Source organism: Alosa alosa, chromosome 8 (genome assembly GCF_017589495.1).
Source record: "Alosa alosa isolate M-15738 ecotype Scorff River chromosome 8, AALO_Geno_1.1, whole genome shotgun sequence".
NCBI classification, from domain to species: Eukaryota; Metazoa; Chordata; class Actinopteri; order Clupeiformes; family Clupeidae; genus Alosa; species Alosa alosa.
In genome coordinates this window covers 32,576,380-32,595,834 of record NC_063196.1, presented here as the reverse complement: position 1 = coordinate 32,595,834, position 19,455 = coordinate 32,576,380, and the positions used below count along the sequence as shown (strand labels likewise).

The window sequence follows — 19,455 nt, the reverse complement described above, 5'->3', positions numbered from 1 at the left end:
CTGCAGACCTCTACCTCTGATTGGCTGATCCCACTGCAAGCTCTCCTCGTTCATCTGCACACAGTCAAAACAGTCCAGAACTCCTTGACCACAACGACCCAGCGTCACAGATGCTAGCCGTCTGGAGGCCCCTACTCGGGCTTGTGTGGTCAAGGGGAGACAGTGGCTCTGCTGGGCCTTAATGTCCCCTGGGGGGCTGGGTGGGGGGGGGGGGTGTTACTTACGGGGCTAGAGGGGTTGTGTGCCGCGCATGTTATGAGGAATGCCTTCAGGAGGAGCATGCATGCGTAGCCTAGTGTTGCACGTTTCTTCTTGTGAGCACTGAAGCCTGTGTTTATATTGGCATGCTGTTAGCGGAGCGTGTCAGGCAGCACTCGTGGAATCGAATCTGGGGCCTGGAAGCATACATGTCACCGCCGAGTTAAATAGTTGCCGTTTTTTTTTTTTTTTTGCCACAGTTGTGTTTGGCTGAAGGGAATCCCAGAATGCTTACACAACACTTCCTGGGTTGAGATATATCAGAAACACTGAGCAGGGCTACAGTGATTGTGTAATTAAAGTATTCTATTGTCATTTGCTTTGTTCTCTCTGCACCCTTTCTACACCGCACGTCTGGCCTTCATCTGCCTGCCTGCCCCTAACCCCTTTGCCTCCTTCGGCTGCAGGAGGAGCCGTCTCCCCCTCGTCCCGAGGCCTACCCCATCCCCACCCAGACGTACCCCAGAGAGTACTTCACATTCCCAGCCTCCAAATCTCAGGACCGGGTGGGGCCTTCGCCCAGCGAGGACAGGCCCCCGATGGAGGTCCATCACAACAACAACATGTCCATGCAGGTGTGTGTGTGTGTGTGTCTGTGAGAGAGAGATCATTGGTAGTCCTGATGTTTTCCATGACCGCCAGCGTGGAACAGAGACAGGACACACTGTGCATGTGTGAGTTTATAAGAAGGTGGAGGAAGATATGTGCCATTTCTAATGGGCCAAGTATTGACCAACTGTCTCCCTCCATTCTCTTTTTGTGTGTTGTGTGTGTTGTGTGTGTTGTGTGTGTTGTGTGTGTTGTGTGTGTGTGTGTGTGTGTGTGTGCGCGCTCGCGCGTGTGTGTGTGTGCACTCGCGCGTGTGTGTGTGTGTGTTGTGCTCTGCTCTGCGACCACACAGAGAGTGGCCCACTCTCAGGAGGAGCTGTGTGACGTGCCGGGCGGCTACCTGCAGCAGCAGCAGGAGTACCAGCGCGGCAGCGGCGAGCACTGGAACCAGCAGGTGTCCTCGTCCCTGGAGTCCAGCACGTCCAGCCAGGAGCAGCTCAACTACTCCAACGCCTCCGTCGGCTCGGGCGGCAAGGGCCCCGGCAACCACAAGAGCGGGCCGGGCCGCTGGAAGACCCCAGGGCCCAACCCCCCACCGCCCGGTCCCCCCCACGGCCAGTCCACGCGCACCGACCTGCCCCCCCCACCGCCGCCTCCGCCGGCCCACTACGACTACGAGCCCCAGCCCGAGATTCCGCTGCCCCCGCCGCCCGTCTCCCAGCAACAGCATCAGCAGGCGGCCGCCGCCGCTGACCGCAAGAAACGCGAGGAGCAGCAGCGCTGGTACGAGAAGGAGAAGGCGCGGCTGGAGGAGGAGCGCGAGAGGAAGAGGCGGGAGCAGGAGCGGAAGCTGGGCCAGATCCGCACCGCACCTGGCCCGGGCCCGGCGCACGGCCAGCACGGCACCCTGCCCCACATGCCGCCGCCGCACCACCACCACCCCCACAGCATGCCCCCGCCGGGCGGCCCTGGGCCCCTGCACATGCCCCCGCAGATGCCCCCGCAGCAGCAGCAGCAGCCCTACATGCCCCCCCAGCCCCAGCCCACGCCGGCTCCCGCGCCCCCGGTCCGGCCCGAGAAGCTGTCCAGCCTGCCGCGTGGCATGTCGGGCCCAGGGGCCCCTCCGCCGCCCAGCGGGGACACGGTGATCCGCGAGCTCCTACCGCAGCAGCAGCCGCGCACCATCGAGCGGCGCGACCTCCAGTACATCACCATCAGGAAGGACGAGCTGGCCGCCGCCAGCGACTCGCTCTCGCCCGACCCCTGGAAGCGCGACGCCCGCGAGAAGCTGGAGAAGCAGCAGCAGCTGCAGATCGTGGACCTGCTGGACAGGGAGATCCAGGACCTACAGGCCAAGCCCGAGCGCACGGCCGAGGAGAGCGACCGCCTGCGCAAGCTCATGCTGGAGTGGCAGTTTCAGAAGCGGCTGCAGGAGTCCAAGCAGAGCGACGACGAGGACGACGACGAGGAGGACGACGACGAGGATGTGGACACCACCCTCATCATGCAGAGGCTGGAGGCCGAGAAGCGAGCGCGGGTGAGCTGGTCAGACAGGGGGGGGGGGGGTCATTTGGGTGGCCAGATGAGTTGCCTCAATTCCAGTCCAGACCCCTTGATCAGGGTTTGAGTTGGCGTTGATGCAAATTTTAGTCATTTCAGGATCTTAATGGTATTTTAACAATTGTTTTTTATATATATAATTGAGGTCAAATGCAATAACCCATTCAGGTTGTGTGAGAATTTCAACTGTATTTGATTGATTTTCAGTGTATGTCCTGAAATGACTCTGATGCTGTAGATGTCAGCTTACAACCATCGCCCAGGCTGTGTTGGGTTGCTATGCTTAGCTAGCGTGCAGCTTTGTGTCGTTAACTGCTCTATGTTCCTCCTCAAGGACGTCTTTCCAAATTCCAGAGAAACGCGTAATGAAAAAAGAAATAATGGCGGCAACAACAACAACACAACAACAGTACGGCACAAATGATCGCTGCCAGGGTTGGACACCACCTAGCACAACTGCATACCGGAGACTTGGCAACAACCCCTAAATCACACACCCTTAGAACAGCACAGAAATGCAAGAGGGAAGTTAGATAACATTTACAAGAGTTGGTACTCCCAGCGACGGGTCAGGAAGTGCGAGGAGAGAGGGCCTTAACAGAGGGCAGGGAGTGCCTGCACAAGGCCAAGGTCGCGGACAAGGGCAGGAACGCTCACGAGGAGCAGGGGGAAGTTTCTCAGTGGTGAGCAACACGACAGGCTGGAGAAATTCCTTTGGAGGATGTCTCTCCAGCATCTGGACGGTTGAGTCCCCCCCCCCTCCCCTCTTTTTTTGTTTTCCAAATGAATGTTTTTGCAATATGCACCTGCACCATGCTTATGTCATCGCTTTTGCTCTGCTGCGCGTGCGCTCTCTCTCCCTCTCTCTCTCTCTCTCTCTCTCTCTCTCGCTGCTGGAATGGCAGGGTGGAACGGGAGGGTTGCAACACGTCCAAAAGCCACATGCATCACCACACAAGCCTGTGGAAGCTTAACAAATACAGATCGGTGCCGTTCTTCCCCACAAAAAGACAAGAGTCTGTTTTTGATAATCCTCGATATGCTTGTATTCAAGCTCACCTAAAGTTAAACAGCTCCATTTTTGTTTAAAAATCAATAGATGACATGAAACTGAATGAGTTTGACTAGATCCACTGCATTCGGGTCATGACTCAAGTCCTTGCTCCAATTTCCTTTCACTCTGTGAGAGAAGCGAAGTCGTCCACCTCCCTTGGAGCGCAGATGGCGGTTTTAGATGACCAACACTTTATTGCCTGTGCAGTGCAGAAGAGAAAAAACAAGCAAAAATTAAATGATTGGCTTGCAAACCCTGATGAGCTTGTCCTATTAAAAATCAAGTAAGCACTTAGCAGGAAGGTGCCTTATATGGTATCAGGTCAGCGCTCTCTGGACGCGTGGATTGTCTGGTCGAATGTCAGACAGGGAGGGTGTTTCATGAACAAAAACATTGTGTTAGCGGTGCAGGTGGGGGGGCTCTATGGAATGAAGTGGAGATTCCTGGTTAAACCTCATGTCTCTCCAGCTCTTTGCCAGTGCTCCTCTCTAGGTGGTGGTGGTGGGGGTCTAGGCTGGGTTGGGTTGGGGTGTTGGGGGGGCTGTGGGCCACAGACGCTAATCAATCCCATGCTGCTCCGGAATGTTCCTGGCAGCACATCACTGCGTCCGAGCCCAAGCAATGTTTTCACTTTTATCTTTTTTTCCCCCCTCCCTCGTCTTCCTCCTCCTTCTCCTTTTTTTTCTATTTCTTTTATTTCTTCTGTTTCCTCCTGCCCTAAATCACCCCCCCTCTTCCCTCTTCTGTTTCCTCCTGCCCTAAATCACCCCCCTCTTCCCTCTTCTGTTTCCTCCTGCCCTAAATCACCCCCCTCTTCTGTTTATTTTCTCCTCCCTCCCTCCCCCCCTCTCTCTCTGTTGGTTTCTTTCTTTCTTTCTTTCTTTCTTTCTTTCCCGCAGCAGACTGCTGTCCCAGCAATCTCTGTTCTAGACTTGGTACGTTCTTTACGCTCAAACACTTCCTGTTTGAGGCTCCACCTGTGACTTCCTCCTGACGCTCATTTTCTCACCCCCCCCCCCCTCCTCTTCCTCCACTCACATCACCGCCCCACCTCTGGTGCTCTTGGGTCTGTGGGGAGGTTGCAGGGGATAGGATGGGCTGGCGAGAGGGGGAGGGGGAGGGGGGGCTGCAGCTTTTGGGCAAAGCATCTTGGGAGATGTGCATTGATGTGCATTGGCTGTGATGGCCTTCCTTCACTACTGAACCACTGCTGTGGAAAACATGCTTTAGTCGCTTCAACAACGTTCACATCCTTAGTGTCTGTACTTAAAGTCGCTGTAAGATGTGATATGTTTGTTTAGTTCAGCTAGCTACCTCTATGAAGTCTCTGATATGTTCCTGATGCAACTGTATCTGCAATTAAATTGTCAGCAGAATCCAGCTGTCTTAACCAATCAGGAAACCTCTGAAGAGATGAACATCCAAATAGTTTTCATACAGCCTCCAGCGGAGGCATTCTCTGGGGGAAATGTACCAGTATGGCTTACAGCATCTTTAAAACAACAGATTGAAAAAATAAATATATTAATCCTAAACAGAAATGCAGCCTTCTAGCAGTTTAAAATATAGACATAACCCAACAAATACGCCAGTCAGAGAAGCACCTGTGCAGTGTGTCCACACAGCTGGTCAGTAAAGTGAATGCAGGACACCAGGAAGGGTCCCTGTGCATGACCTGGGGCTCTTCCTAACAGTGACCCCTGCCCGCCCGCCCGCCCGAACCGGGGCCCTTTCCCATCAGTCATCATCATCATCTTCATCATCATGATGTGGGGGTGCTCATTTGGGCTGTTTGTCTCCTCTGCGTGCCGTACCAGTGTTTGAGCCTGTCTTGTGTCATTTTGTTGACCTGCATTTAGTCGTAGCCGGTTTTGTGTTTCTTGCGTTTGTTTCGACGAACGTTTTAAGAACACTGGTCCACTACCTGGTCTGAGTCGGGAGTCGGGTGACCTGTTTTGTTTCATTGCTGGATTGTGATCTCTGCTCTTCTAATGTTTGCACAGCCCGTGTCTCTCTCTCTCTCTCTCTCCTCGTCTGTCTGCATGTGTGGATGTGGATGCCTTTCATTTCTCTTTCTGCTGTGGTTCTCTTTTTGGCCGTCTGTCTGCACTACACATTGCCTCTCTTAACCCAGGGGCTAACCAAAAATGCACTTGGAATGAAAAGGAACGACAAAAAAAAAAAAAAAACTTTAATAGGTGTACAAGCACACGTTTTACCTGTAATGTCCCCTGCAAAAGGCCTCATCATCATTAAAGGGCATCGTCCCAGCACATCTATTACACGGCTAGTTTATTGAATCTGCAGCTGACCTTGAGCCTCGAGTAGTTCTGGCACCTGCATGGACGCTCCAGATGTCCATTACCTCTGAATCATCCTTCGTGTACAGGCAGGGTCCCTCCTGGGGTTTCAGCACTTATATTGAATTGGACTGAACCACAAATTCAACGTGCAGCAAGTTTGTTCTGCCCACTGAACCCTATTCTGTGATATGCTGCTGTACAGCTTGCTGTTCATATACTCAGCAGTTGTTTGCACGAAAAGGCTAATTGAATTTGCCCTTGTGGCTTGGCGTTAAATTGCTGTTGGGTTAGACCTCCATATATAGACCAGTGTAGTAAAGATGTGGTGGTTGAAGTCATTCACTACCAAATTGGGCACAATGTGGGAGCTATATTTGTCCAAAGACTATATTTGGTCAATTTTTTAGGAGAACTGAAGCGTGTATAAAATTAGTCACGGCTTACTAGAACAAACTTGTAACAGACCCCAGTCAAGCTGTTTATTTTAAATGTATTGTTTTTGGGAAATTTATCAGCAACATCATCACTCACAAGTCTTCAGTATTCAGTACCGTCAGTTTTGATGTCCGTCCGTGCCGCATCATTGCACTCATTTGTGGTGTTTTGTGGTGTTGCGTTGTGCCGACTTATTACTGTGGTGTGCATTTTGGGGGCAAAAACACAGAACCCCCCCAAGCAGCTGTTAACGTGTTCTGTGTTTGGTGGCGCCCCACAGTTGCAGGACGAGGAGCGGAGGAGAAAGCAGCAGCTGGAGGAGATCCGCAAGCGAGAGGCTGAGGACCGGGCCAAGCAGGAGGAGGAGAGACGCTGGCGGGAGGAGGAGAGGGCCCGGCGCGAGACTGAGGAGAAGGTACACCCGTCTGCTAGTCTAGTCCCGGAGCAAGGAGCGCCCAAGCTCAGACGCGCCGATACAGAAAAAACCTGAATGTCATTCAATACGTTTTTTACCTGTTTATTTAAACTAGCTGATTAGCTGGCGATTTTGAGGTACATAAATGTTTTGGTAGCACAAATGAACGCAACGCTTAAAACGACTTCTGAACAACTGTGCTTGGAAGGACCACCATTGCAGGAATATTTTAAGCTACACAAATGGCTCATTTTGTTGTGTAAGTGTAAGCAGACTATGTTGTCAGAAAACTACAAAAAGCGTATGGGATTAAAAAAAAAAAAAAGGTCTATTTACAGGATGTTCAACAGCATGATTTTACTTCACAGAGCGAGCTTTGTGGCCGTATTCATGACAAGTATCTGTCAAGCCAACTGTCATCAACCCAAACAGCCTGGAGACCTTTGTCGTCTGTTGTGGAGACCGAGAGAAAACAATCTTACCGGCTTTAGACAGCATAATGCCATGCTAAGACCAGCCAGAAACCACACGTCATAACTCAGGCAGCCAGAAAATAGAAGGCCGTTGTTATGACTCTGTGTTTAACGCTTAGATTTCCTAAGGTTATATAGTCCTGGTCAACACTGTAGACGACTCTCATGCAACGATGGCTTGTGTGAGAGGAGCAAAAAACGTGGAAGGCCATCCTGCTCACCCAAGTCATCTGCAGTAGTGGTCATCATTTACAGGGAGCAACCTTTGCATTACTGTGTGTGAGGGATTTTGACAGACAATAGCTGACAGAACCTTTGTGAACAAAAGAGGAATGAAGAGATGTTGAATGTCAGTGGAGCAGTATTTACAAAGAATCGTATTGTTTACATGTCCTTGGTTGAAGTTGGTTATTTGAGGTTGTGGATGGGGACGATTGAATCACCAGTGGTCTGAACCAGTGGTTGGTCATTCCATTCTTTGTTCAAGTCTCGACACACCCAACCTCCATTGTTTTCAGTGTGTTGTCATCTCAGATCTGTTTCGCTGGTGTTGTCAAAGTGTCCTGTGAGTCATTTTTCAGACCACTGGTAATTCGACGTCCCACTGATGCATATGTCCAACTGCATGTCTTGAAAATGTGTCCCATTCCTTGTGTGTGATGAGTACGCCTCCCCCCCCCTCCTTACTACACGGAAAAGCATGAGTCACATCAATGTCATTTCAGTTTCAGGTTTGTTTTATGGTCATCATTCCTTACAGGCATTGCTTTGATCAGTTTTATGGCCCTGTCCCTACCTCCTTACCATCCTGGCTATGGCTTGGGCCATAGCAAACACATCTTCATCAGTGCCCCACCACCACCATTTATTTCATTACTGGCATCCCCCCCTTCCCTTAACCACCCAGAACCCCACACAGGGTTTATGGATACTCTGAGCATAATCAAGCCAAGGCCCTGATGGCCCCATGAAGATTTCTCCCAAAGAGAGTCCACAAAAAGCCCCCATTCCTAGAGAAAAGAGGCCCCCAGCCCAACCAGAGATGGATTGTTCTCAGTTTAACAGTTTATCCCCCCGCATAACCCCATATCTAGCACCCCCCAGCCCCCAACACTATAGTACATTGTCCAAGGTGTATAGCATTCCCCTGACAATCCCTGCCCAACTATACAGACATGGCATTCAGGAACACTGCTGCTTTTCAACCCATACATCCTACATCATCAGACCAGTCTCCAATGATGAAACCACCACACAAGCACTGACACTGAAACAAAGTAGCAAAGGGTAGCCTGGCCTTATGGTGTAGCAATCTACTGGCACCAGAAATGGGCCCTGTCCACTAATCTTGTAGCTATAGATAGATCACTTGCTAACCTCCTAGTAGTGTGGCCATAGTTGGCCACTTGGCTAGTTCTCTCTAACCAGCTGTTCCCCCTTCCACCAGAGGAGACAGGAGGAAGAGTACTATAACCGCCTGGAGGCGGAGAGGCGTCGGCAACATGAAGAGGCCGAGCGCAAGCTGCTGACCCCCGATGAGCCTGGTCTGTACAGACCGCCCCTCCCCAAGGACTACCAGCCCCCCCCTCCCGCCTCTCCCGCCAACACAGCCAACACTAACCACAGCAACAGCAGTGCTCCACCACCCCCCCCCCAGAGAAACACCTCTTACCTCAAAACCCAGGTCGCCTCCCCCGACACCCTGTACACTGCCAAGTTTGTCTCGTACAATGATGAGGAGGATGAGGATGAGGATGCTGGCCTAGCAGGTCAGGTTAAGCTTTCCGCGACCCGGAAGTCATACGGCGACCTCCCACCCGCCGCGCATAAGCCACAGCCGCCGCCCCTTGCGCGAAAGCCCCGCCCAATGTCCGACGGGATCTTTCTGTCCAGTCAGTTCCACCTGCCTGCTGACAATGCCAACAGTACTACTGGCCGGGCAGGCCACGCCCCTCCACTCCCTTCCACCAAACCCAACTTCATTCCACCATCCAATTCTAAAGGTAGAGCCGCAAAACGAAAGAGGAGAGAGGAGTAACCCCCCCCCCCCACCCTATTCACTCCTCCTCATTCTCTCGTTTATTTTTACACGGATAATTTTTGTGTCGATTTTTGTGTTGTTTGATTCAGTCGTTTCAGCTGAGAGGGGTGGCCTCATTCCCGCTCCTCCCCACCCCTCTCACTATTTTCCCATCCTTCCCTCTACATAGTCCGTAGATCTGTAAAGTAGCCTGTCAATCAATCAGTCAATCCAATCTCCCTTGATTTTTGTCTGTCCTCTATTTTTCCCCATCTCTGTAGTGTTGTGTTTTTAGTTTTATGTCCGTCTGTAATTTTTTGTCCCTCCCCTGAAATTCTCCCCACGTAATTATCTTCTGTCTTTGATTCCTCTCCTTGTAAAATCACCCCACTGTGCGTAAAAGCAATTGATTATTCACTCACTCCTCACCACAAAAAAAGCAAATCAAAATAATTTAAAAAAAACTGTGATCGATCACTCCCAAGCATCCAAGACGTTCAATCAAAGTACTGTTGGTGTTGCCACCCTGCCCCTGTCTGTCTCGCTATGTGTGGGTTGGCCCCCGCCTCAGCTCCCAGGCCTGGTGGCTATGCTTGTTGTCACTCATGGTGGTGGTCCTAGAGCAATGACTCTTCCTCAGTACTAGTCTCACTTGGCACCAGAAAAGGGAAACTGATCTGAAAAGAATGGGGTGTCCTACTTGTTTGTGGCTGTTTCAAAGGGCCCAGTCATATAGTTGGATGATATTTTAAGAACTTTTCATGTAGGAAACTCTCATTACTTTTAATCTGTTGGAAACAATATTGTTAAGAAGTTTTCAGTGGTCACTGTAATTTAAAATACATTATATATGCTGACATTTTGTTAACTTACTTTTAAAGGTCTCTATTGCCCTCTAGTGGGACATTAATGAGTGGTGGTTAATTGTTCTTTTCCAACTGAAAGAACTATGGCCGTATTTAATTATAAATCATATAATTTAATTTAATTGGTTGGCCTGTTGCCAGCCTATTTCCTTGTTTTATTTGTCACTTTAACATTCCATAATTTAGGTTGTAGATATAAATTCACTTTAATTGAGGATGAGAGTCTAATTAAGAAGCACTCATTTAGAACGTGAAATAGCCATACACAAATGAACGCCAGTAATGCAACCCAGTCAATGCCGAGTCTGTTTGACCCTCCAGTGTGGCTCACTGCATCCTCCACCTGCATGTCACACCTGCACAGGTGCCCCCTCCCCTGACTGCCAGACCAGTTTTGACCTGAGTTGCATTATTCATCATTCTGATTGAGGGACCAATCACTAACCTTGGCGCTCCTGCTGGAGTTTAAATTAAACAAATAGGCCAATCCGCTTAAATGCTATGCACCCCCCCCCCCCCCCCCCCCCTTGCTTTAAATGACCACTAATTTCAGTTGATGCAACAAAATCCATTGCTATTTACTGCCTTTGCTTTTCTGCCTTTTTCCCCTTTCATGAGCTCATTCTCCTTTGTCTGCAGCCATCTTAACACACACAGTCTCACTGAAATATATTGTGGGGAGCCACCACCCACTAGTTGGGCACCTGTTAGTCATTTGTATATTCAAGAGATTATGTGGGCTTCTGTGTGGCTTAAGACATGCTGCCTCCTGATCCTGTCTGAGTCTTGTGTCTGTCTGTGAGCTTGTTGGCTGTTTTGTCTCCATTTTGTTTGTTATGTCTGTTGCTCCATCACATGCAGCTGCCTCAATTTACCTCTTCCACACACACACACACACACCCTCCACTGAACATGGGGCTGGGGCCTCAGGTGACTCACTGACCTGAGGCCGTGGCCACTTAATACCAGTTTCACACCAAAGGAGAGCACTTCACTGGTGGCAGCAGAGCCCAAAGCAAAGCCTCTAGAACATTATTCAGGGTTTGGAAATGAGTCGAGCCCTCAGAATTCTGTGCCTGGCTTTATCTCAGAGGAATATCACAGAAGATTTTAGACCAACAGAAAAATGTGTTTTTGTAACAATCTCGATTTATTTTAAACAAATACTATCCTTGGCTCAAACTTTAGTCTCCCTTTTTTATTTCCTCATCACAATAAAGACTCAAGTATAAGCTTACATCTGGCTCGACGAATGAGATTTAAAATCCCTAAAAGAGCGGCTTTTGTGCTCTTGGGCGGTGTTTGCTTTCCGTTTTCTCAACGTGTGGTTTTTCCCTCTAGGAGCAGATGTTGGAACGGCCAAGGTCTGTTTTAGAGAGAAGCCATGAGTGTTTTTAGCACTGGAGCCATGAGTCTGTTTTTAGCACTGAGCCTTTGCTCCTGAAATCCTCTGCTTTCTCTGCCATCGAAGTGCTCTTCTGGGTTCACACTTGGCAATGTGTTTTGTGTCTGCCCCGTCCCTCCCAATTCATTCTTCATTGTTTGGGAAATGAAGACACACCTTCCCAAAACACATGCATTTGGATTCTAGTTGTGCTAATCACTCCCTTGAAAATTGCTATGTAATATAATAGACAACCACAACTAATTTTAAGAGATTCTAGAAGGTTGTAGTGCAGGACGAACGGTCCTTTAGCTGACAGACACATGGACATATGAGCCTCGGTTAAATGCTTATTTGGGGTACTGTGAGGGATGGAGGTCAGGGACCGCTCACAGAAAGGTCAGAATATGGCTTTGTGGACATTTGAGACACCAGGGCCAAACCAAATTTGGAACCTAACTGGATAAAGTTAGTCATTTAAAATTCCCTATTGGAACTTAAGAGTTGAGCTTGAGATTAAGGTTAAGAGAGTAGTAAATATGTTGCATTGAGCTTTTCATGGCTCAAAATTAACCAGAAGCTGCTTGGCTGAAGAGAGCCTCTTGACCTCCACCCTTGATGGTCCACACTTGTGCAACAGACCCTGCTTCAGACATGCCTCAGAATGCCTATAACACTAATACAACTACTCTTGCTGCTCAGCTTCTTGCGGTCTGGATTAAAATAATAAAAATTGTCATCTTAAGATACTACAAAAAGTTGCTGGAAGCTACATCATATTTGGCCATACTTAAATAGGAATGAATGGCCTTGTTTTACTATAGATAAGTTTCCAGCAGTACAGATGCTAACCATTTTCATTGAATGTGGCATATTGAAACCAGCTATTTCCTTATATTGTAGGCCTTCATTATGGTGTTCGACCCAGCAGCTTTTGCAGTGTCTTGAGAGATTTATTGTGCCAGCTGTTGAAGGGAACTTTTGCATTGATTCATAATGTTGACTTTGCATTCTTTATTTTTCACCATTGAAACATTGTAGCAGGATTTAATTCGTACACTGGAAACACAACAGGGCTTGTAGGATCGGGAGAAGTTTACAAGGAAAAATGGATTAAAAGGTGAGCGTGTATGTATGTGATGAGATTCTACTAATGAAGAATGCATCTCAGTCTGGCAATTGCCTGACACATTTCAGATGGATTGAATGACTAAAAGTTATCTCAGTGTCCAAGCGGTTGAAGTGTTAAATGTATTAACGGCCCATCTTGATTACGTTCCTAAGTTACTCTTTAAATTGGTAAGCTCTACAAGTCAGACCCATGCACCTATTTTAAATGCTAATTTTATTGTAATACATTTATTTACCAGATAAAATGTGTGATTTCCTGGAAAATGTATCATTTTCAGCGTGGTTCCACATTTTTGAAGAGAATTGTGTTTGTAGCTAGTAAGTAACCCGCAAAAGGTTGAATTGTCCCTCCACTCAAGCACAGTGTTGTTGTTACAGTGTGCCAGAGCAGGACAACACGATCGCAGGTAACCCCGAGAGCCTCACCTTTAAGGAACGCCAGCGTCTATTCTCCCAGGGAAAGGAGGTGTCCAACAAGGTCAAGGCCTCACGGAAACTAATGGAGCTGGAGAATGAACTGAACACAAAGTAGACTGGAGCCTTAGTTAGGGAAACACGAATGCCAGTACCTGGTCGTAGTACTGGGAATCTAGTTTGAGTTTCCCAATTACCTTGTTTTCCTTCTTCAAATCTTTTTTTTTGTTTTGTTTTTGGTTTTAAGAGAGTAACTGGACCATTAAATACTATTTAGATACGTCATTGCAATAAGAGAGACGATACTGCGTAATTTCCCCTCTAAAGATTCAAAGATTATTATTGAAAAAGCACTGTAAAATGTTTTAATTATTTTATTGAGAAATTTTCAATCACATGAAGGGGGTTATATTTTGGTTTCAATGACTTTTGGGGGGAAAAGATGCATTATTTTGTCATTTTTATGTTTTTTTTTTATTAGTATACAGTAATGTGGGATATTTTATGGTGTTTTATGCTCTTCTCTGCATTGCGTATTTCCCACTTATTTTTATGTTTTCCATGAAAATAAGTATTCAAACTCGACCAACCTTTTACTGTTATTAACGCTGCCCTATACTCTGTGAGCGTACTCTGCTTTCAGATTTAGAATTTGTTATATGATGGGAATTAGTCATCATCCAGACAGAACGCCACCGCCCATTCCATTTCACCACTAATGCAGGTATCACGAGGGACCGTTTCACTGAAGGTTCCACCTGTTTGTATAGCTACACTGTAAAACCTGTTTTCATCAATTCCATTGCAAGCTAACAAGGGCGTTCTCTAGAGCATTACTCTTCGGAAAAAAATACTGTCATCTCAATGCCTCTGAGCAGTTTGTACTCATTGGAAATGAAACATTAAACATTCCTGCAAGAACATTTAGACAGGCAACATGTATCTTTCAGGTTTTTCTTCACCGTCTGAAAATTTGCCATTTTTTGCCCCAAAGTTTGATATTTTAGTGGTCATTTTTTCCTGTGACCTCTCTTTGCAGTTTTTTTTTTTCTTTTTTTTGAACTCTTGTTTGATTTGAATGGATATTTGCGTAGTTGAGTGGCAGTGTGATCAACTGGTGTAAAAATGACCAGTATGACAATGATGAGTCAAGAATGGGAAATTATTTCATTTCAAATTTAAATAACAAACACTAAATGTAGGAATGTAACATTTGCGTAGAAAATATTTATTTGATCGTCATGCAATAGATTTGTTTTCCTATTTATGAAAATCTGTTTTAATTGAAACGATGAAAAGGAAACATTTGAATCGTACTGGTTTCTTTTTTCCCCTACTATTTTTTTTTTTTAACTGAACATGCCTAATTCCAGTGAGGTGTGTTTTTTCATTGTTTTAGGTTCCTTACTCCGCAGTATTGGAGGTAAACAGTTGATGCAGGATTAATTTGTGTTGCGTCTCCAGATACACCTGCATCTCTCCGTTCACAAATGTCTAGACTTACTGAACATGTTGTGTAAATAATTTTCAAGAGATCAAAGAAGACCTGACTTTACTTTGTACATTTTAATTAATTATCTATAAGGCTCTAGTGTCAATATCCCCCTTTTCTGCTCAGAAAATGTAAACTGACATGTAAACACATGTTTTTCATTTTAGGTTACAGGTTTATTTGGTTTCATTTTATTGGTTGTTTCATGTTAGGCTTTTGTAAATCAAATAAATACAGATTTTACAAAAAACATGGAATTGTCTGTACAATTTGTATAGAATTATACAAAGTATTATTTTTCACATATTTAGCCTTGGAACAAGTTGCCACTGTTATATAGCCAGTTATGTCAGCATCGGTTTAAGTAATCAGTCAAAATGAGCATTGGATCTTTACACTTACCAAGTTTTGACTCTAAAGGAGTTACAAACATGTCTGTGGTTGCAACACACAATGTCTTATATTTTTCAAAATAAAAAGTGAATTACATTGGGGTTATTTTCTCTTGTGTATGAGAATTGTTTGTGGAAATGGTGTTGCTTTGGTCTTCCTAAATAATATGTATCCTTTTATCTGTCCAGTAATGACCTTTTCAAAGGGAATGTTGCTCAAGAAGAATATATTGCTGCAAAGTCAGTGGTCGACAGACATGGATAATGGCGATCGGGGACTCCACTGTAATAAAGATAACTGAAGTGATTTCACGTGGAGACAGGATTTAATGTAAAGATGCTGGATCAGAGCAGACACCCTGCTGCCTTTGCTGATTGATTAGTTTGTTAAATGTTGGCTGCATTTGCAGAGAAAGGTATATTTTTTTGACATTTTTATTTTTTACCAGCTATTTTTCAGGTCACAGTAGACCTGATTGTTACAAATGAAGAGGACACTGAGTGAACCACCTATTCTTACAAATCTGATTCAAAGCTGCTTTCCCCTAATCTTCCAACAATTCCAGACTGCTAAAAGAAAATCCTAAGATTAAACTACTGTTTCAAGACATTTGTGGTTGATAATGTGAGACCATGTGGATATAAGGACTAACTGTGCCTATCCCTCTGTATTCAAACTGTAGCCTACCTTACTTTTAATAAAGTCTAATACACCTCTTCTCTTTTTTTTTCTTTTCCTTTTTGCCTGAATTGACACAATGTCTAAAAATGTATATTCTAGGCTAAAAGGAACTGGCTAGCCTACTTCTCTGCCTGCAATCACCTGGTAAATTATTGCATATTCTGATGAAAGTCCCGCACAGCCTTCTCCTGATCTCTGGTTTCAATGGAACCAGGGCGTATTCTTCTGATTTCCTTTATTGCTTCCTCTCCAGATAGTTTCCTCTTCTCCACCAAGTAGCATGCCAGCATGGTCCCTGTCCGTCCGTGGCCATGCATACAATGGACACCCACACCCTACAATGTACAGTAATTCAATGAACATATTTTCTAACCATATCAGGCAATAACATTCATATTTGGTTTAAAATCCGCAATGCCAAAGGCCGTCAAGTTAGCCAAAAGTCTAAAGAATGACCAGTTTCTACCTAGAAGCTATTATGAAAGCTGAGCAGCCAATCCAACAGGTAGGCCAAGCACGGTAAATCTTACCTGATCTTTTGAATTTGCCTCTTCAACAATGGATAGAAACATTTTTATCTGTTCGAAACTGGGCGGTGTGAAGTCCACAATGCCAATATGATGCACTTGGAGTCCAGGGCAACTGTCGTGGTGAGGTGGAAGTGATTCACATAAGCAAACTAGATGTTGAATCCCACTATCGAAAAGAAATTGATAGTGACCCGTGGCACATGGATATGCCAGGCCGGCCACCTTTTTCGGCTCGACCCAGGAGAAGTTTGGTGGAGCAGCAGTCGCCATTGTGTCGATACTGTAACCAAGGTACACGATGTGTATCGTTTAAACGCGACACGCACGGACCTACTTGAACTCATACATAACACGGGTGTGGCGGGCCGTCCTCTTCATCTAGTCACAGTTCATGATTTGTCTGTTTTTTTTTTTTAAATGGGCATGTCAGATGTCATGGAGGTCACTTAAAGGTAAACTATGCAGTATTGGCAATTTCCTTACCGTTTTCTCAGTTTTTGCTTCTTTTTCGCCGGCTCTGTCATGACGAATGTCTGAGAAACACCATCGCTACCTTTTTCTAGCCGGTGCCTGGCGTGTATGTGTATTTGAATGCACTAAAGCAATTCGTTACACTCGGTATACTTCCTAACACTGAGGCCGCCGGCCCAGTGCAAGGCTGGTTTTTCCGCTCACAGGCGCTAGGGGGAAGCGACACGGCCACCATTCAACCCGAAAAAAGTCATATTTAAAGTCACCATTCCAATGACTCTGAAGCTGTTAAATGAAGGTAAATTAAGCTAAAAAAAAAACCTGCATAGTGTGCCTTTAACTATGTAGGCCTAGGTTGTTTGCCTACATCTAGACATGTTCACATTTGATCGCTCCGTAGAAGCCTCATAGACAGAATCCGTGAAATGAGAACAGAAATATAGAAAATAGTGTTCTACCAGCTCTGTAGGCCTACAGTGCCACTCCGCTGACACTAGCTTTACCTGTTTCCCGAACTATGCGTACGTCACAGCGGACTGTTTTCAGCTGTTCAGAAAATGGCCGCCACGACGATGGTCGGGGCTGCGAGAGATGCGAGTATGGAGGATAAAAAGTTGGCCTATTTCTCCTCCATCAATTCTATGGCCAACAAGATAATGCAGGAGAGAGAGAAAATTAAAGAGAAATATGGATCTGCCTGGGATAACATGACTCCGACTGAACAAGACTCGGCCATCGACAATGTAATGATGGATCCCCATATCAGAGCCCGATATGGAATGCACAGGGTGGACCGTGAAGAAGTTGTTTGTTATCCAAAACTCCTCATTCAGACAGGCCAAAAGATTGTACACTTTGGAGAAGAGGTAAGTGAAGACTTGACGCTTCTGTCATGTCAATGTACAGCCACTCACATCAGTTACAGACGACATCCAACGGCTAAAGATGTTAGCTAGCAAGCTAGTTAACGATGCTTAGCCGAGCCGAGATGATTTTCGGCCTCAAAACAGTCTGACGTAGCCTACTGAGCTGCAGCAGACGACATTTGTGTTTTTTGTTTGTTTTTCAAAAAATACTTTGTTGTTTTTGCAGCTGCGTTACGGCTTAGCTAACGAAAACTTGTTGTCTTACTGAATCGTTGCCAATGTATTTTATCTTAGGATATTACTTGGCAAGATGAACATTCAGCACCCTTTTCCTGGGAAACAAAGGTAGGTCTAACCATCTAAATAGGATGTGTAGAATTCTAGTTTGGTAAGTTTATCTAGAACTTCAGTAGGCTACACATTCATCATTTCATTTGTGTCGTGATAATGTCTATAAGTCAGCCTGTCACTTTTAAATTCTGTAATGTATTTGTGCATGTCATTTTTACAGAGTCAGCTTGAATTCAGCCTCACTTCTGGTGCGCCAGAGCAAAGTATTTCATCCTCTGTAGCTGATCCAAAGCCAAGCAAACCTGCCCAGAACAACCAGATGACCAAAGTGGCTCCAAGCAGCAAGAGTTCAAATAATGACACGTCAGGACGACGAGAAGAAGAGTCCTCCTTCTGGAAGATCAGTTTGGAGAGATCCCGGCTCGAGGGGGAGAAGTCTGACTTCCAGTCCCTCACCCCAAGCCAGATCAAGTCCATGGAGAAAGGGGAGAAACCCCTTCCGTCATACCTTCGCACGGAGGCCGAAGACCCGCCACGGCCTACCAAACAGAGGGCTCCCAGACCCCCAGCGCCCCCTCCTCCCATACCCGTTAGTGTTACCCCGGCCGCTGTCATCGCGCCCCCCGCGGCCATCAGTGTGCTGCCAGCCACTCCAGCCAGTGTGCCATCCTCGGTGGCTGGTTGGGAGCGTGCCCAGAGCACCCTTCCCTCGGTGAGCCCCCTGGATGATGTGTTTAGCCCAGGCTTGGCCTTAAAGCCTTCTGCAGGCCATAGCAGCACTGCTAGGGAGGAAGAGAAGATTGATACCTCCCTGGGATCCAGCCCGACATTCTCTCAGGTGAGTCTTTCTATTGACGCTGTTAATTTCTGACTGCTTATTGGTAGTTGTTGTCGGGTTGGCACATTATTGGACCACAAGATGCGCTTGGTATCAATGTGTAATGTAGAGGTCTTTGTGTTGACACCATTACATGGTAGTCCACCTCTTTGGACACACAGTGGTGCTATCAAACACATTCATGTTTTGCTATTTGTTGAAACACACAGCACACCTTCTATGAATTATAGTAAGTAGTGCAGTGATGATGACCAACATAACATTGAACATGTTTTAATAACATCTTTTACTGATTTAGATACGTTGGACTATACTTGTTTAGGACAGAACTCTAAACCTTCTCTTTTTTACATTTTCAGTTAACGGGTGGCAACATGGTGAAGACAGGCTTTGACTTTTTGGACAACTGGTAACATGGGCGTGGGCTGAGGACATTGGACGCAGTTCCAAAGGAAAGGACCTACTCAATATCACACGCACTACGTTTGCCTTCAGTATTTATTCCTGTAGCTTATGGCATTTATCACTGACATTTATATTTTCCCATTACTGCTCAAGTGTAACACTAGACAGTTTGCATACTGGTCACTACTATGTTTTTGTTCATACATAAAATGAGATTGTACAATTTGTTGTTGGTTTAGACATGCACATGAAGCATTTAGGAATAAATGGACTATTGTAGATGAATGCATACAATATTTATCTCCAAGCAAGCAATAAATCAGGTGATTTTGTAAAACGTGTTGCGTTTCCCTCTAAGTTACAATTGATTACTGTTGATACCCTGACCTCATACTAGTGCAAAGCCTGGATAGTGCACATTGTAATAGTAAAGTGGATGCATTAGAAGACTTGCTCGTTTTTTAGATTGACACTACCATTGTACACTTAGATTTGAGTATATAGTTGTTATTTTATCTTTTGTATTGACACTTTATTCATGTCCCATTTGCTGTTTTTGGTATGACACTCATGCATTTTCAAACGAATCATGCAAATACATCATCAATGTGAGAGCACTTTCTTTG

General features: G+C 46.1%; 3 protein-coding genes across 21 annotated transcripts in view; 2 read left to right on the top strand and 1 right to left on the bottom strand.

The window, feature by feature from the left end:
- Window positions 1–15,472, top strand: part of afdna (afadin, adherens junction formation factor a) — a 125,181-nt gene extending 109,709 nt beyond the window's left edge. For 6 of the 17 annotated variants that reach the window (XM_048249905.1, XM_048249902.1, XM_048249907.1 and 3 more), the window contains 7 exons: window positions 666–833; window positions 1,160–2,344; window positions 4,321–4,356; window positions 6,440–6,574; window positions 8,495–9,050; window positions 12,359–12,437; window positions 12,827–15,472. In XM_048249905.1, the coding sequence (XP_048105862.1) occupies window positions 666–833; window positions 1,160–2,344; window positions 4,321–4,356; window positions 6,440–6,574; window positions 8,495–9,050; window positions 12,359–12,437; window positions 12,827–12,980 (2,313 nt within the window). In that variant the 3' untranslated portion in view covers window positions 12,981–15,472. The remainder of the gene's footprint in view (window positions 1–665; window positions 834–1,159; window positions 2,345–4,320; window positions 4,357–6,439; window positions 6,575–8,494; window positions 9,051–12,358; window positions 12,438–12,826) is intronic. The other 11 variants (XM_048249906.1, XM_048249918.1, XM_048249916.1 and 8 more) reach the window with 7 other exon arrangements.
- LOC125298949 (dual specificity protein phosphatase 23-like) lies at window positions 3,535–17,003 on the bottom strand. Of its 3 annotated transcripts, none has more exons than XM_048249929.1 (3): window positions 15,959–17,003; window positions 15,570–15,763; window positions 3,535–3,620 (listed from the first exon to the last, which is right to left on the bottom strand). In XM_048249929.1, exons 1-2 carry the CDS (start codon window positions 16,226–16,228, stop codon window positions 15,578–15,580), a joined length of 456 nt encoding a protein of 151 aa, XP_048105886.1. In that variant the 5' UTR covers window positions 16,229–17,003; the 3' UTR covers window positions 3,535–3,620; window positions 15,570–15,577. The 3 variants fall into 3 exon arrangements, with proteins under 3 accessions (XP_048105886.1, XP_048105885.1, XP_048105884.1); XM_048249928.1 differs by lacking the exon at window positions 3,535–3,620 and adding an exon at window positions 4,827–4,913; XM_048249927.1 differs by lacking the exon at window positions 3,535–3,620 and having other exon boundaries at window positions 15,446–15,763.
- Window positions 16,963–19,446, top strand: c8h1orf198 (chromosome 8 C1orf198 homolog). The gene is made up of 4 exons (XM_048249921.1): window positions 16,963–17,295; window positions 17,590–17,640; window positions 17,807–18,424; window positions 18,784–19,446. Exons 1-4 carry the CDS (start codon window positions 16,987–16,989, stop codon window positions 18,835–18,837), a joined length of 1,032 nt encoding a protein of 343 aa, XP_048105878.1. The 5' UTR covers window positions 16,963–16,986; the 3' UTR covers window positions 18,838–19,446.
- The last annotated feature ends 9 nt before the right edge of the window (window positions 19,447–19,455 follow it).

Bases quoted from the DNA above. Each gene is read 5' to 3' on its own strand.
- c8h1orf198 (XM_048249921.1), top strand. From the start codon at position 16,987: ATGGCCGCCACGACGATGGTCGGGGCTGCGAGAGATGCGAGTATGGAG. The intron at 17,641-17,806 runs GTAGGTCTAACC...TCATTTTTACAG, and splicing joins CCTTTTCCTGGGAAACAAAG to AGTCAGCTTGAATTCAGCCT. The intron at 18,425-18,783 runs GTGAGTCTTTCT...TTACATTTTCAG, and splicing joins CCAGCCCGACATTCTCTCAG to TTAACGGGTGGCAACATGGT.
- LOC125298949 (XM_048249929.1), bottom strand. From the start codon at position 16,228: ATGGCGACTGCTGCTCCACCAAACTTCTCCTGGGTCGAGCCGAAAAAG. The intron at 15,764-15,958 runs GTAAGATTTACC...TGTACATTGTAG, and splicing joins AGGCAAATTCAAAAGATCAG to GGTGTGGGTGTCCATTGTAT.